The sequence below is a fragment of the Scatophagus argus genome, chromosome 20, assembly GCF_020382885.2.
Source record: "Scatophagus argus isolate fScaArg1 chromosome 20, fScaArg1.pri, whole genome shotgun sequence".
In the NCBI taxonomy this organism is placed as follows: domain Eukaryota; kingdom Metazoa; phylum Chordata; class Actinopteri; family Scatophagidae; genus Scatophagus; species Scatophagus argus.
In genome coordinates this window covers 3,617,292-3,631,799 of record NC_058512.1, presented here as the reverse complement: position 1 = coordinate 3,631,799, position 14,508 = coordinate 3,617,292, and the positions used below count along the sequence as shown (strand labels likewise).

The 14,508-nt window shown below is 41.3% G+C and overlaps 1 protein-coding gene across 3 annotated transcripts in view; it reads right to left on the bottom strand.

Annotated features, from left to right (window-relative positions):
• Window positions 1–14,508, bottom strand: part of fibcd1b (fibrinogen C domain containing 1b) — an 89,675-nt gene that overhangs the window by 49,244 nt on the left and 25,923 nt on the right. For all 3 annotated transcript variants that reach the window (XR_006841865.1, XM_046375371.1, XM_046375370.1), the window contains 2 exons: window positions 11,132–11,611; window positions 2,367–2,526 (listed from right to left, as the gene is read on the bottom strand). Coding sequence is in view for 2 of the 3 variants with exons in the window: in XM_046375371.1 (XP_046231327.1) it covers window positions 2,367–2,526; window positions 11,132–11,611 (640 nt within the window). In the remaining variant the exon portion in view is untranslated. The remainder of the gene's footprint in view (window positions 1–2,366; window positions 2,527–11,131; window positions 11,612–14,508) is intronic.

Below are 14,508 nucleotides of genomic sequence, written 5' to 3'. Positions count from 1 at the left end.
ATGCATGCATTTTATTTCCTACCATATCTTTTTTTTTCACAATTATTATCATGCAGAGACAGAAACCATGTGCACAAGAATGCTGCACAGCGAAACTCGGGCAGAGAATGTGGTCTGAATGTTGTACAGCTTTACTCCTGATATTTTCAGGATTCTTGTTCTTTAAAAAGGTCAATGTGAAGCAGTCGTACCATAATTTCAAACGTGAATCAATTAGGAATCAAACAACAGATGGCCATTCCCTAAAACCTGAACCCCATTGTCTTTGCAAAATAGTTATTATGGCCTAATTGGGAATCAATGACTTAACGGCTTGTCTTAATTATCTAATTCCAGGGTCTGTATAAAAGACAAAAGCTACAAACTGGGAGACTGTCTGCCATTGCAAATCAAATCTACTTTAATCTTAAACTGTTATTCCCTCCTGCCTTGCATGCACAGAGCCCAGCAGAGTTTAATGACATATCAGGTCAGGTTTTTCCATTGCGATGACAGAGTGGGTACAATTGTTGTTTTAAGTATATTTCAAAAGTAACTGTGGAAGAGGAAGTCTTTGGAGATTCATCACCATGGGAGGAGATTAATATTAAAAACAATAGCCAATTTAAATACTTCTTTTTTTTTATGTCATCCTCCCCTGCACACAGCAAAAGGAAAGATGCAATTCTGTACCATGATCAAATTAAATCACAGAGAAAAGTGTTTTTCATCTGATTAATCTAATTTTGCATTTTTATTTTCTTGTGATCTTTAAGAGCAGAACTCACTGACATTTGACTGGTTTTAGTGAACATGCAGGACTTCTTTCAAACCTAAACGCGGGATCAGCTCATGCAGGAAAACCATCATTAATGAGCTGTGATCCCTGACAGACAGCTGACTGAAGTCGACACCTTTATTTTCAGTATGAAATAATGAGAACAGGAACAGCCTGAGAGCTGCAGTCCGGCAGCCACAACAAGGCTGACGTAATCATCATTATAAACTCAGACTGGATGCTGGCTTTGCCGTGTTACAGGAATGGATTTTGAAAAGACACAGAGCTCATACATTATGATGCCTAATTACTGACACTTTACCAGAAACATATTAACTCAAACACAAGTATAATCTCCCATAATGCAAAACAATCCTCCTGCTTTAAATATTACATTATAATATGCATTCCCTCTTTACAGTTTTTCAGAACAGTGATGGTAGTTCACATCTCATTGCATCATATTGTGAGGTGTAATTTTTGTCCTCCCCAAATAATGTGCACACAATGGGGGGAAATGCTTTGCAGAAATTCACTAATGACTTACTTAGCAATAGGGAACAATATTGTTTCTGTCTTTTTAGCTGCTGCCATTAATATAGAGCCAGGAGACAAGAAATTAAAATAAAGCTTGAAGAAATTATTCCACAAACTGTGCTTGAATATCATCTGGGAGATAACGATTCTGCTCAGATCTGCAGGGGTAATTTCTTTATCAATCAATTCATTATTTATTGCCACCCAGAATTCATGTGTGTTTGAACTTATTGTTCACTGGTTGCTTCAGATGATTTGGTTAATGCATTTCTGGAAGGTAGTTTCAGACATAAAACTATGTGAAACACCCTAAACTAACTGCTAACTTTTTTTTTTAACTCAATACAAATGTCTCTGGTGGATTTCTGAATATTCAGCTTTAAGATTTTTTTTTTTTTTTTACCTTAAAGTAAGACCTTGAAAACGTGCCTCTATTCTTTCCACACTCCCAGAATATTCACTTTCATGATTTCAGATTTATGGAACATCTGCCACATTCTGAAGTCATGTGCTCGCACAAAAACGTGAACATTGTGTCTGACTCTGTTATTGTATGCTGTACACATGAGCGGCCTTGGCGCCGGGCTCCTTGGATACCTGCGAGGCATGTCCAACAGGGTAAAGCCATAGGGTGTACTGTGCCTGCTTAAAAGCCTACCAGTGGGACGATGCCTCAGGCCTTTCTCTGCCTCTCAGCAACACAACCTGGTGGACACATGTAGTAAAAAGAAAATCCACATCTCCACCAAGGCCACTGGATAATGCGGATGAGCTGTAGCCCAGGGAAACTGGGATACTGACATCACCAGGTGAGGATGGGTTGAGTGAATACTTGCTGAGATGTATTACAGACAGACCACACTGGAATATAATTTTACAGACTAATGGAGTCGAGCTAACAGAGGTTGGGATCTGGACAGAATACAGTAGCTGTAGGTCGAACATATAAATACCCAGTGATGCACAGAGAGACAGAGGAACAGACAGAATATCAGACAAACAAATCTACACAGAATGGATCCAATCTTATCTCCAATCTCCACAGCTGCAGGTCATGCCTCATTTCTCTTACCGTTGGAGCAGCCCTTGAGACGAGCCCCTCTGACTGGCGCCCTCTGCAAGTCGGCCTTGACACGCGCCTTCAGGCCCACGTTCTCCTTCTGCATGGCGTTAAGAGCATCACTCACCGAGTTCACTACTTTCACCATGTTGATCTGGCTGTCTGATAGCAGCTGCAACACACACGCACACACACACACACACAGAGAGAAGAATACAGTTTTGTGTTTATTCACAATGTGTTTATGCCAAAATGTAGTTTAATAACTTCAAGCTGCACTGTACCAACCCTTTCCCAAAGTCAGCCAAGGGTTTTTAAAACTTTTATAACAAAAATGACCTGTCAAATGTGTAAAACTTTATTGGTGTTACAATCCTTAAGACTCCCATCACATCAAACCCAAGTTCTAATACTTGTTTATGGCAGGCATTAATTTGACAATTAAAGATTAAGATTAAAAAAGTGACATATTTTGTCATTGAAGGGAACTCACTCCAACGAAATTTGTTCTCTGCATTTAACCCACCCAAGTGACGTGCACACACACACAGCAAACCCGGGGCAGTGGGCGACCGCGTGCAGCGCCCGGGGAGCAGTGGGGGTTAGGTACCTTGCTCAAGGGTACCTCAGCCATGGACACCGGGACGGGGAATCGAACCAGCGATCCACCGGTTACGGGTCCGACACCCTAACCGCTGATCCACGACTGCCCCACAATTGCCACTCATTCATGTTTATGCTCATTAGTGACTCTTTTATTTGGTAGTTTACATTGTGAGTGCTACATTTCAAGCTGTTTGATTCAATGAGAACAATGCATGCACATACTGGACAAAATCTGCGAGGCGAGAGCTGACATATATTACATGTCATGTTTGCATAAATCATGTCAGGACGTAATCTGGAAGAGCAGAACAGTCTGTCTCAGGAAAACATTTTCATGGGTACAAAGTGTAGTGATATAAAAAAGGTTTAAAATTTTCATCATCGGCTGGACAACAAGGGGAATACATGATTTGCTAGTCTTCTTCTGCTGTATTTCTGACAGTGCAGCTACTCAAAGTACATTTCTTGCCCCTGGTAATCAATTTCATGCTGAACTCTTGGACTTGTATTAAGAAGTTCTCAGCATTATCACCAGTAAGCACAGGTGCTGCCAAATTAACCAGAACAGAAATATTAAGGATTAAGACTTTAAGATAAGCAACGCAAAACATTTTTTGCCTTTGATTTCAGCCAGAATTACGTCACATTTGCAAAAAAATTCTCCCCTTTATGGTACTGCAGGATGCTCCTGACATGCCAAGTCATTTGATCTGTTTCATAATGTTCATGTTTGCACAATGTATGTCTCTTTGTATTTCATTCTGTGTTAACAGCTTGTGGGTGCAGTGCTTTTCAGCAGCCAACTCAGACGCCAGAGCATCCTTGAACACACCAACAAGGACAGTTTTCACGGTAGTCTCAACTGGAGGACCATGTGATGACAATGTGACTTTGAAAGAGTAAAAAAAAAAAAGTAGCAAAGAAGCATAAGTCTATCCTTTGGAAAATAAAAAAAACAACTAATACATCTTATACTCATTTTGCAGTTGATGGTCTAAACCGTACAGTATATATCCACTGGTACAGCATAGTACTTTAGGGACCTCTAGAAACACACAGGTGCAAAGACTACCCTGTGCAGCAAAGGCACCACACGGTACCCTATCCCATAATGCACCCTGGCGAATGCTGTGAAAGAGCCCTGTGGGAAAGCCGGTGATGAATGTGTGTGCTCGGACTAGCGGAGAACGCAGTAACCTCTCTGATCCGCTTTGTTCACTTCCTTACCCGCAGCCCTTTGTGAGCTCTTCATTACAGAAAGGTCGTTTTCATGTATCGCCCTAGTTGGCCGATACCTATGCACAGCCAGGTGTTGGGCCCCATATGTATGCACATACAACTCTTTACAGGTATGAAAACTATTCTTGGTCACCCTTACGCTCACGCAAACTCTCGCTTCCCCTTTCTTTCATCCTCCTCCACTTTCTGTCTTTCATGCGCACTCACGAACACGCACAAAGACATGCAGCACCCAGAGTCATGTATAAGGGGTTCAGCTTCTTCTATCAAAGGTATGTCTGTGCTGCTATATTCAGGTGTTAAAACTGCATTAGGCAGAACCCCCAGTGGCCTTTCCCTGGCCTCAATACCTGTGCAACACACCCCTGAGGCACAGCAAGCTGCACTGCAATCATATTTACTCAGGCACCGGGCCTCTAACCCACGCACACAGACATAAAGAACACATTTATGTACATACCCGCACGCAAGAACAAAGACAAACACATGCATGCATGCACTGCAGAAGAGATCCACTGTGCTGAGCAGCTGGGCAGGATAAAGCAGAGAGAACTGCTTTCTTTTCTGCTTTGTGAGTGTGTTTTATTTTATTTTTTTTAGCTTTTTTGTGTATTTGTGAAGGGGTAAGACAGTTTAAAGGATGGCTAAAAGGTTTAACATTATTAAATAAATGAGTGTGTATTTTGTTGTGTGCAGAACTTTCAGTTAAAGTGTAGGTTTGTCAGTGTGCGTGTTCAAAGCGAGAGACAAACGCAGAGGAGTCTTAATTTTAAGCCTTGACTGGCACATCAATTAGGATCATGTTGTAATTAGCTCTCATTAGACAGCTTTAACACAAGGAGCCATGTTTTAGTCAGTCAAGCTTTAAACAGAAGAATTTTTTTTCTTTTATTTGCACATCTGTGGCAGACTCCTGAAACGAGTTAGATTCCGTTTTTTAAAGAAGAGGTCCCTTTTAAACCTCAACATGATTCACACAAAGGCGATGCATTCATAATCAAGTCTTTTGGTCGTTACTGTTTGGTTTGTTGTTTGTCTGATGCATCTAAACTTAACTGCATTAAACATGACCGCCTTTCTTTTTGATAAAACGTACAACAAAGCTTGGGATTTTGCTGGCCTTCATCAGATGTCTCACAAGGTAGAGACGTGTTTTGCTGTGGGGTAAAGTCACAGACCAGAGAAACTGAAAGTTAAAAAAGTCATTCAGTCAACATCTGCTTGATGTTCACCTCACGGGCAGCGGCTCTCCAGTGACCTGGAGCCTGGTGGAGTAAATGGGAGAAATGAGAGGAGCCATCGAGTAGTCGCCCTCTCTTCACTCTTGACCAGTGTGGCCCTGGCAAGTTGAAAATAATTCAGGACCTCAAGCACATTTGTACTATTCCAGGACTTTGCTTACACAACTGATTTGAAATATAATGATGGATGCCATGCTGGACTCTGATCATGGCTACCACTGCTGAGGGGGCTGCTGAATGTAGTCTATAATGATGCTTTATGAAGATTTATGCTACAAATGATGTGATTCTTATCTTTTTTACTGAAAGGTTACCAGAGATGTTCAAGCCACTTCTTGTTTTTCATATTCTGAGCAAAATTACTTCTAAGACAAGATAAGATGAGCTTTATTGATCCCACAGCAGGGAAATTCAAGAACAGCTTTGACTTATAGGCGTCCTAATACAGTTGGAACAATCAGTCCATTAAACAATTAGTCCATCCACAGAAAATCAACCTACAGCTATTTTTGTAATTGATTGATTGATTTAGTAATTTTTCAAGCAAAGTTCTCCTGTTCCAGCATTTGCAATGTCATGATTAACTGTTTTCATATCATTGTAGACTGAATATCTTTGAGTTGTTGACTGTTGCTGGGACAAAACTACCGAAACTGGGCTGTGAGAAATAGCGATGAGCATTTATTCAACACTTTTTAACGTTTCATAGTTTAAACGATTGATCAATCAACTGAAAGAAACAACCAGCATTCTTTGTTGATGAAAATGATCATTTTTTGGCCACTGACATCCTACAAGAGGGCAGATCCCAGATACAAAACCTGGCAGATACTGAGTTAGAAAAATAAATTCGTGAAGTTGATATAAGATATCCACAGGGTACAGTCAAACTGACTGTGAACCTCACTTTTTGTTATTGTATTACACTTTGCCAGCCGTGTTACTTCCAGACACCTTTCTGCTCCGATCCTCACATGCAGCATTTCAGCAAACTCCCCATCTTTCATCATCTTTTGACAGCTGCGAAGCGGATGCACATCTTCATCTGAATCCGCTTCCTCCCCAACGCTGTGTGGGTGGCTAATTGTTTTCCCTGTGTGTTGTTTCTCTGATGCTAATAAGTGACAGCTGACTTTTTTTCAACCAAAATGCACAATTTGAATCCAGAAATGAAACTAAAGACACCATTCTGGATCAATAAATAGTTGACTTTCTTGCTGCCTCACTTACTTATCCCTCTGATTAATCAGTCAGAGATCACTGACATATAAGAGGCCTCTGAAGCAAAGAAACAATGGATTAAATATTAATCAGATGATGGACAGAATCTTCACATGTGAAGGGAATGTCTTTATAGCAGATCTGATTCATATCACAAAGTGTCTTTGTCCATATGTGGTCAGCTGTACAATTAATTATTTCAGTGTCTGACCTCACCAACGCTCTACTGCATGAATGGGCGAAAATTCTGACAGAAACAAACACTTGTGGAAAGCCTTCACAGAAGAGCGGAAGCTGTTATAGCTGCAAAGCTGTCTGTGTGTTTAGAATGTGATGTGATTGAAGCCCCTGTTGGTGTGATGGTCAGGCGTCCCAATATTTTTGCTTACATAGTGTATGTGTCATTTTACAGCTTTACACGTTTTATTTCCACAGTATTATTATATTAAAGGCTGACTCCACTACTAAAATGTAAACTCCTACTCAGTAGTAAGTGAAAAGCGGTGATGTGGTTACAGATCCGCAGACGCCCCCCCCCCAAAGGAGTTCGCAGCATAAACATGCAGTGTGATTAAAATTTGACTAAAGATTTAAGCTTGGAGGTGGAAGATAATTTCATTATTATTAAACCTTCAGGATTGGTTGGATGCCGTTTGTAAAAAACAAACAAACAAACAAAAAAAACCCAACATTGTTTAATATTGTCCAGATCGACCAGGGAGACGGAGAGAGAGCCACAGAGTGAATACAGAGTGGGAGAACAAAATATTGGATAAGAGAAATAAAAAAAGTTATCTTCTGATTGTTTCATGGGAGTTATGCTCTACAACACAAAAACAATCCTGTGGGAAGGCGGCGCATTGCTGGACCTGGTGTGAATTCAGCGAGAGAGAGCGTGTGCGTCATCCCGTGGGGTGTGTGTGCCGTGTGTCCGTGTGCAGTTCAACCACATCCTCCCTACGATGTTCACATAGACACGGACCTGCAGCAGGTCACGACTGATATAAAAATCTCAAAAACACACACACTCACTCACAAAAATGGACCCAACCTTTGAACAAAAACAGCGCTGACAGATATTGTCAATGGCTTATTGTTACTAAAATTTTCTCTAATTAGAAGATAACATCTTTCGGCTATTTTTAGGTACCTTTGTACCCCTCCAAAAATGCAGTATACGCTATATTTACATTTGCATTGTTTTGTTCTGTTCTAATGACAGAGGTTTGGACCCCTATTCCTTTGAAATGGTTGGCTGTATCTTTGAAGCTGCGTAATTAAATGAAGTTTCCATATTTTATGTGACTCTTACCATTATCCACTCTCATTGTAGGTTTTGAAGTTTATTTGTGTCACGTCCCCAGTTGAAATGCTGCAACAAGCACTCTGTGAATTTAACTTTTCTCAAGTCCTCATAAGACCTTTGCGTCGACCAGACTGAACATCTTGAGGAAGGAGTATTGAGATTTCCTATTCTACAGCAGCCCCGAGATCCTCCGCAGAGGTTGGAGGTGTCACTCGTCCAAGACATTAATATTCCACAGGCACATAATTCACTTTAAAGTGTGACCTGTGGTTCAGGGAAATCAGTAAGTCATGCTCGTCCTCGCAGCATTGACTTCCTCGCAGTCTTTTTTGTAGTCAGACATTGTGGAAAACTGAATGTCACTTCAGTTGAATATGTGAACTTGTATTATGTCAGCTGGACTCTGGCTATGTGGAATGTAACCCTTCTAACCTTTATATGCTGACGGGTGCATGAGTTGAGGTCATCCCAGCCAGCGGGCTTCTTACATGGCTGCCTACGTTGCTCACATGCATGGGAAAGCCCTGCCGGTCAGAGCTACTAAGAATGCATTTCCCCTCGGGGATAAATAAAGGAATTCTGATTCTGATTTATAACTGTTAATACGGCTGGCAAACATTTGCACTTTTTACCATGCGGTAAAGAGGCGGCAGTAGTCTGAGAGTCACTGAGGAGACTGTAAAACCATGCTATGTTAGGAAGTATTTTGCATCTTGTGCTTAATTTACATAAACTGCGATCTGGAGTTCGTGTTCCTTTTTGTAAATACAGCGACAGCTCTTTTATTGTCAATATATAGCAAAGCCAAAAGCACACACTTCACTTTTTTTTTGACTGAAGCAAAGGCAAATGTCAAGGAATTGCTGCTTTGTACGGCAGTGGCAGACTACTAATGTCGTTTTTGTTGGATTAGTTATCTAGAGATGGTTTTTCAGGTTGTGTGTGTGTGTGTGTGAGAGAGAGAGAGAGAGAGTGTAAGTGTGTGCGAGTATGGTATGTAAATAGATTTTATGACCATATTCAATCTGGCTCATGACAAAATCAGAGCACAGAGATGGCACTAATGAAGGTACTAAATGACACTCGTCCTAATGCTCGAAAATATCAGGTTATCTGCTACGATCCTCAGTCGGTTCATTTTGTGCCTCAGCATCATGAATATGAGGCAACCAAGTCATGCAAAACCCCCAAGGGTTTAATTCTTAGGCCTCTAATCCAAGGGTAACTGAAGGAGGAGGAAAGATACTGACATGGTAGGACGTATTCGATAAATCATACTCAGTGTAAACTAACACGAGAGTTCTACAGGGACCAGAAATATGATGTGTCATAATGGCATAATACACAAAAATAAGGCCCTGATTAAAAATATCAAATATACACTTCACACTGCTGATGTAAATTGAATTAATATGCTGCCATATTTAGATATGAATGCTTAAATTTTTGTGTACTGTGAACAGAAAAACTAACAATTTTTTGACTTGCTTGAAAACTTGAACACAAATCATATGAGAGTTTTGACCTACAGTGTACATCATTCTGCATGTTGGCAATCACTCTGAAACCTGGCCATCAGTTTGAAGGTTGTTCAATTTCTATATTTTACTGCTCTTTCCCATCTGTGTAATTCGTTTGAATGCAGATGTGTGTGCTTTGTTATAGCTTTCGATTTGAGGCTGCAAGCAGTCACTGTGAAAAATTAATATGTCACTTTGTGAGGAATCAAAAGTCATTGGTGCTAAACCTACTGCAATCAGATTCTCTTGCTTATGTCCTCAGGGGCGTTTTGAAGGGTTTCTTTCTTTATAGCAGGATGAAACTGTTCTTCAGGGGGCTGCAGTGCACACTGAGCCATTACTAACACTGGCACAGTCAGCTCTGTGTCATCGTATAAATCAGAGGTCCTGGCCACAGGTGGCCCATAGATCACACAGTCACAGTCAGGCAGAAACAGCGGATGTGCACACCACATGCCTTGATTCCAAAGAGGAAATCAATCACGTGGAGTACCTGGGCTGCCAGCACCACCTCCACTTAGCCTCAGTGCCCACTGCACTGTGCCACCTACACCACATTAACAGCAGTAAAGGGACAGTCCCACTTTCCGCTTCCACTGAGCTAACAATCAGCAACCATGGTTTCTGAGTCCGCAGAGGAAAAGCAGACCAGTGAGTTTTTGAATGATCTCTAAACAATGTTGAACCGTGAGCTAAAGAGCCTCGGCTTAAAGAAAGGATTGGCAGGAGTCGAATGCATTCAGTTGTTTGAGCTGTATGTCTGGCAGCTATGAAATGTATTTACTGCAGAATAGAGAGACTGAGCCTGATGGGCCAAAATTAAAAGAGCATGTGGTGTGAAGATTTTCCACGCACATTTAGGAAATGCATTGTCAATAAATCAATGTGGACAGTGTGAAACTAAAAGGGGCTAATTATGTTTTCATCCAATGCAGAGTTTGTCTTACACGTCTGGGGAAACATTATGTTATCTTAATGAATTAAGTTCCTCTCTTTCTTGAATCATGATGGGCATTTCTTCCCCTGTGACCAGGTCTTCAAACACTCGACTGAGTGAGTTATACTCAGTGGAACACAAACCCCATTTGCACTTTAATCAAGCCGTTACTGGGCTTGTATGGTGTAAAGAGAAATGAACATGGTCGAGTTGGCATTGGATTAGAGAATGACTATTTTTCATTTTGCAGTCAGGAAAAGAAAGGGGCTAATTAACATGAACCAATAGGAATCCATTAAGACCAATGAGCTGTTGCGCGTCTTAAGGTGGTTTCACGATCAATACATATTGATAGGTGTTTCACAATCCAGTCCTTTGGCACCTTTGTACAGTACTTAAAGTCGTGGCTTCAGTAGTGAGTCTCACAGTGGATTCAGATCATCTGTTTTTACTGCTCACCCTTATGTTCAGTCATAAAAGCCACTATAAAAAGGCTAACACTAAAATGTTTGGTATACCTTTTCATCATAACAGGTTGAGTTATACCAAAGAACAGCCTACAGGTGGTACAAGACTTATTTTTTTCCCTCTCAAGATGCAGTTCAGCATCTAAGTGGCGTCTGACCTGGGTGCTAATTCTCTAGTGCCTAACAATAACGCAGCCTGTCCACTGTGTCTCCAGCATTCATACTGTTTTTGTGTCTCACCTGTATGAGGCGTCCCTGCTCTGTCTGCAGTGTGTTCAGGTCTTGTCCCAGGCTGCCCTGTCCCCTCCGTAAGGATTCATAGTCCATTTTCAGCTGCCCCGCGTGGGCTGAGAGCTTGGCCACCTCCTCAGCCAGACTGACGAGAAGGGCCCGATCCTGGCCTTTCACTGACTTCAGGTCAGAATCATGGTCGGTTAGCGAGTGGAGCAGTGATGTCTGCACGCCCTCCAGGCGCATAAAGTTACTGTTGTAGTCAGGACAGTTGGGGTCAATGAAGATGTTGATACGAGACCCATCCCCTCTCTCAACGGTGACCAGGGCATTGGCTTCGTCCTGATTGGTAGAGATGTGGGGTAGGCCGTCGGACATGGGTGGTGCCTGGTAGTGGTTCATAAAAAGGATGGTGCCAGTTACAGTGACAGCTAGCAGCACAGCCACAAAGAGCAGGATTGTGCAAAGCAGGTAGCTGCAGCTCATCCTCTGTGAATAAGGGAGGGAGGACATAAAGAAGGAAAGAAGAGAAAAAGTAGGTGTTAGAATCACAGCTAGAAAAACTAAAAATTACAGCAAAACACCTGCCTTACTCAAAAAGAAATTACTTTCATCCATCACTGGATATTTTGAATGCCAGATGCTCAGTGCTCAGTGATGTAGCCATATCCCGATCTGTCAAAAAGGAGGTCCTGAATCATTTATATTGCAACATATTGTTAGATTCTTTCAACTGCCAGTCCGCTTTAAGATCACACTTCTCAAAAACTACAGAAAGGACCAGACAATTTCTGTCCAAACACCCAGTTTATCATCAGAGTAATGCTGGCGCAGGATGCTTGAGACACTTCTGGGAAACACACAGTCAGGGCACTGATGTTCTGTCTTTCCATTTCTGAGACAGGAAGGAAAACAATAAAAACATGAAACAATGGTAGCCAGGAAGAAGCAAGTAAAACAAAAGCGACACAGACAGCCAGTAGAAATGTAAATGAATGAACAGAGGGCCGAATACTCCATGAGGAGAAAGGGCAGACCTCTACCAGTAACAAAGTCTCCATTAACTAGACTATAAAAGGCCTGTATGATAGCCCTTTATGATCAGATTCCATTTTTCCATTCAGGTCAAGAGAGCAAAATTGGCCACATGTGCATGATTAACAGCACTGGGCTCCTCCATATCTCCCTCAAAATGAATCAGCAACTGATCCTTTACTAATTTTTTTCATTAACTATAGAAAATGTTTGCGGTAATATGTGGGTAGGTGTGTGTGTGTGTGTTGGTTATCTGTTTGTATGTAAATGGATGTGTGTGTGTGTGTGTTCATTAATATGTAGCTGCATACGCACAGAGAATCACACTAATAGACACCTAATGGTCTGTTTCATGAGAGAGGTTTATTCTTTCTTTAATGTGAAGAAAATCAATTATGTTGTCCAGGAAATACTCCTTTCCACATTGTTTATCAAGTCTTTAAAGAAAAGAAATAAAAAAAAGTTTTGACAACTTGTCCATGAGGGGGCCAAATATGATACCTGTGGACAACAAGTGTGCATATAAAACCCACAACACACACAGTGTTGGTTTGTTCACACAAAAGGGTCCAATTTGATACTTAAGGATAATTTCTCATACACCTCATTTGTAGCCCTCCTTGGCCCAATCATGAGCCCAAGTAAATGCATACAGTTTGACTTTATGTGGAGCTTGAGTTTGGTTTCCTCACATGGGCCCCGTTTTGACCCCCCCCAACCCCCCTTCACTCACAACCCATATGGGCAGACACATATGAGGCCTGGAGCCACTGAGCAAATTTTGCTGAGCCCCTGCTGGATGCTTATGCATCTATGCCTTGAAAAACTGCAAGATTTTAGTGGTGATTAAAAAAAAAACCCAAAAAAAACAAAAAACAAAACTAACCCACAAGACAAACAACAAGCAAAACTGGACCTGATGAATAAGACACTAAATGAATTTGGTAGATTACTTAATTTTAAAAAGCAAAAGCATCATTCCTTTATCTTTATTCTATTTAATCCTGAAATATAAAAAGCCCTTCGGTGCACTGATTGCTTTCATGCATTATTGTTTTTCAGTTTTTCCTGTGAGAACCAACTTTATTGGACACTGTTGGCATGTACAGAAGCAAAATGACTCCAGGCTCTATTTGTCCAAATGCTTTAGATTAGAAGCTGTGTGCACACGCATGCAAACACACACCCACACACACACACACATAAATATATAATGCACACAGACAAGACAACGTACACTAATGCCACTTAAATTTACTGATGCATAGACATGCACACGTGCACGCATAATTAACACACAGCCGTTTCTGCCGAACGCTTGAAACAGACAGGCAAGCACATACACACATTGCACATTGTTTTGTCAGAATGTTCCCACTTCTTTGGGTTTTTTTTTTTTTACTCAAACACATCATCACAGAAAAGAGCTCCAGGGAAGTATTGCCACACGTAATATTTTTTTTTGTCTCCTCGTTCTAACTCAACACGCAGACCTTGACTGCTCGGTGAAATCTCTCTTTGCATGTCAAACAGTTCGTGTGTGTGTGTGTGAGAGAGTGCAAGTGCAGCTGAGTGATTGTGACTGTGTTACTGGGCTTGGCTGTGTGTGTGTGTGGCAGAATGTCTGTGCTGTACATAATGTGTATAATGGCCTCACACTGCAGAATGGCTGCAATGTAACATTAAAACAGTTTCCCCAAGATCTGTCGCCAGCGGGTCAAGACATCAGCGGAAGTCATCATGGGAACTGCACTAAATATTCATTGCTAGCACACTGATTGTTAACTCAACATGGAGGAGATATATGATGATTCCTGTTATGCTGACAGTGAGCCACACACACACACGCACACAAGGCTGACAGATACCATAGGGTATATGCCATAAGGCATAATGATGCCTCCAGATGCTCACCTTTTCAGCCACAACGCATAAAGTCGCTTCTGATAGTCTAAAGTACAGAATTCATACCCCTAATTCAGCCTAAACTGAGGGTAACTAAAGTCAGTTAAAGATGCACACTGACTGTGGTTCCTGGGTGATGCAGGGGTAAGGAATGCAGCTAAAGCTTCTCCTTTTGTTTATAGGTAAATTTTTGGTCACTTTAGTCACAAAATTGTCCTTACAGGCACAAAATGCCAGTAGCATAAAAGCTGATTTGCAAGAAAAAGTACCTTAATGCAATTCTGTGGTTGTACCGGCCAGTTGGTTCCTATTTTTCTTTGTAGGTCAGACTGACATAAAGTCAGACAGACTGAATTGAAAGAAGAGAAGTCAGCATGACAGCGAGGAAGGATTTTTTCCTGCTGCCCTACTTGTTATTTCTTGATGGTCAATAAAAATAAAGGACA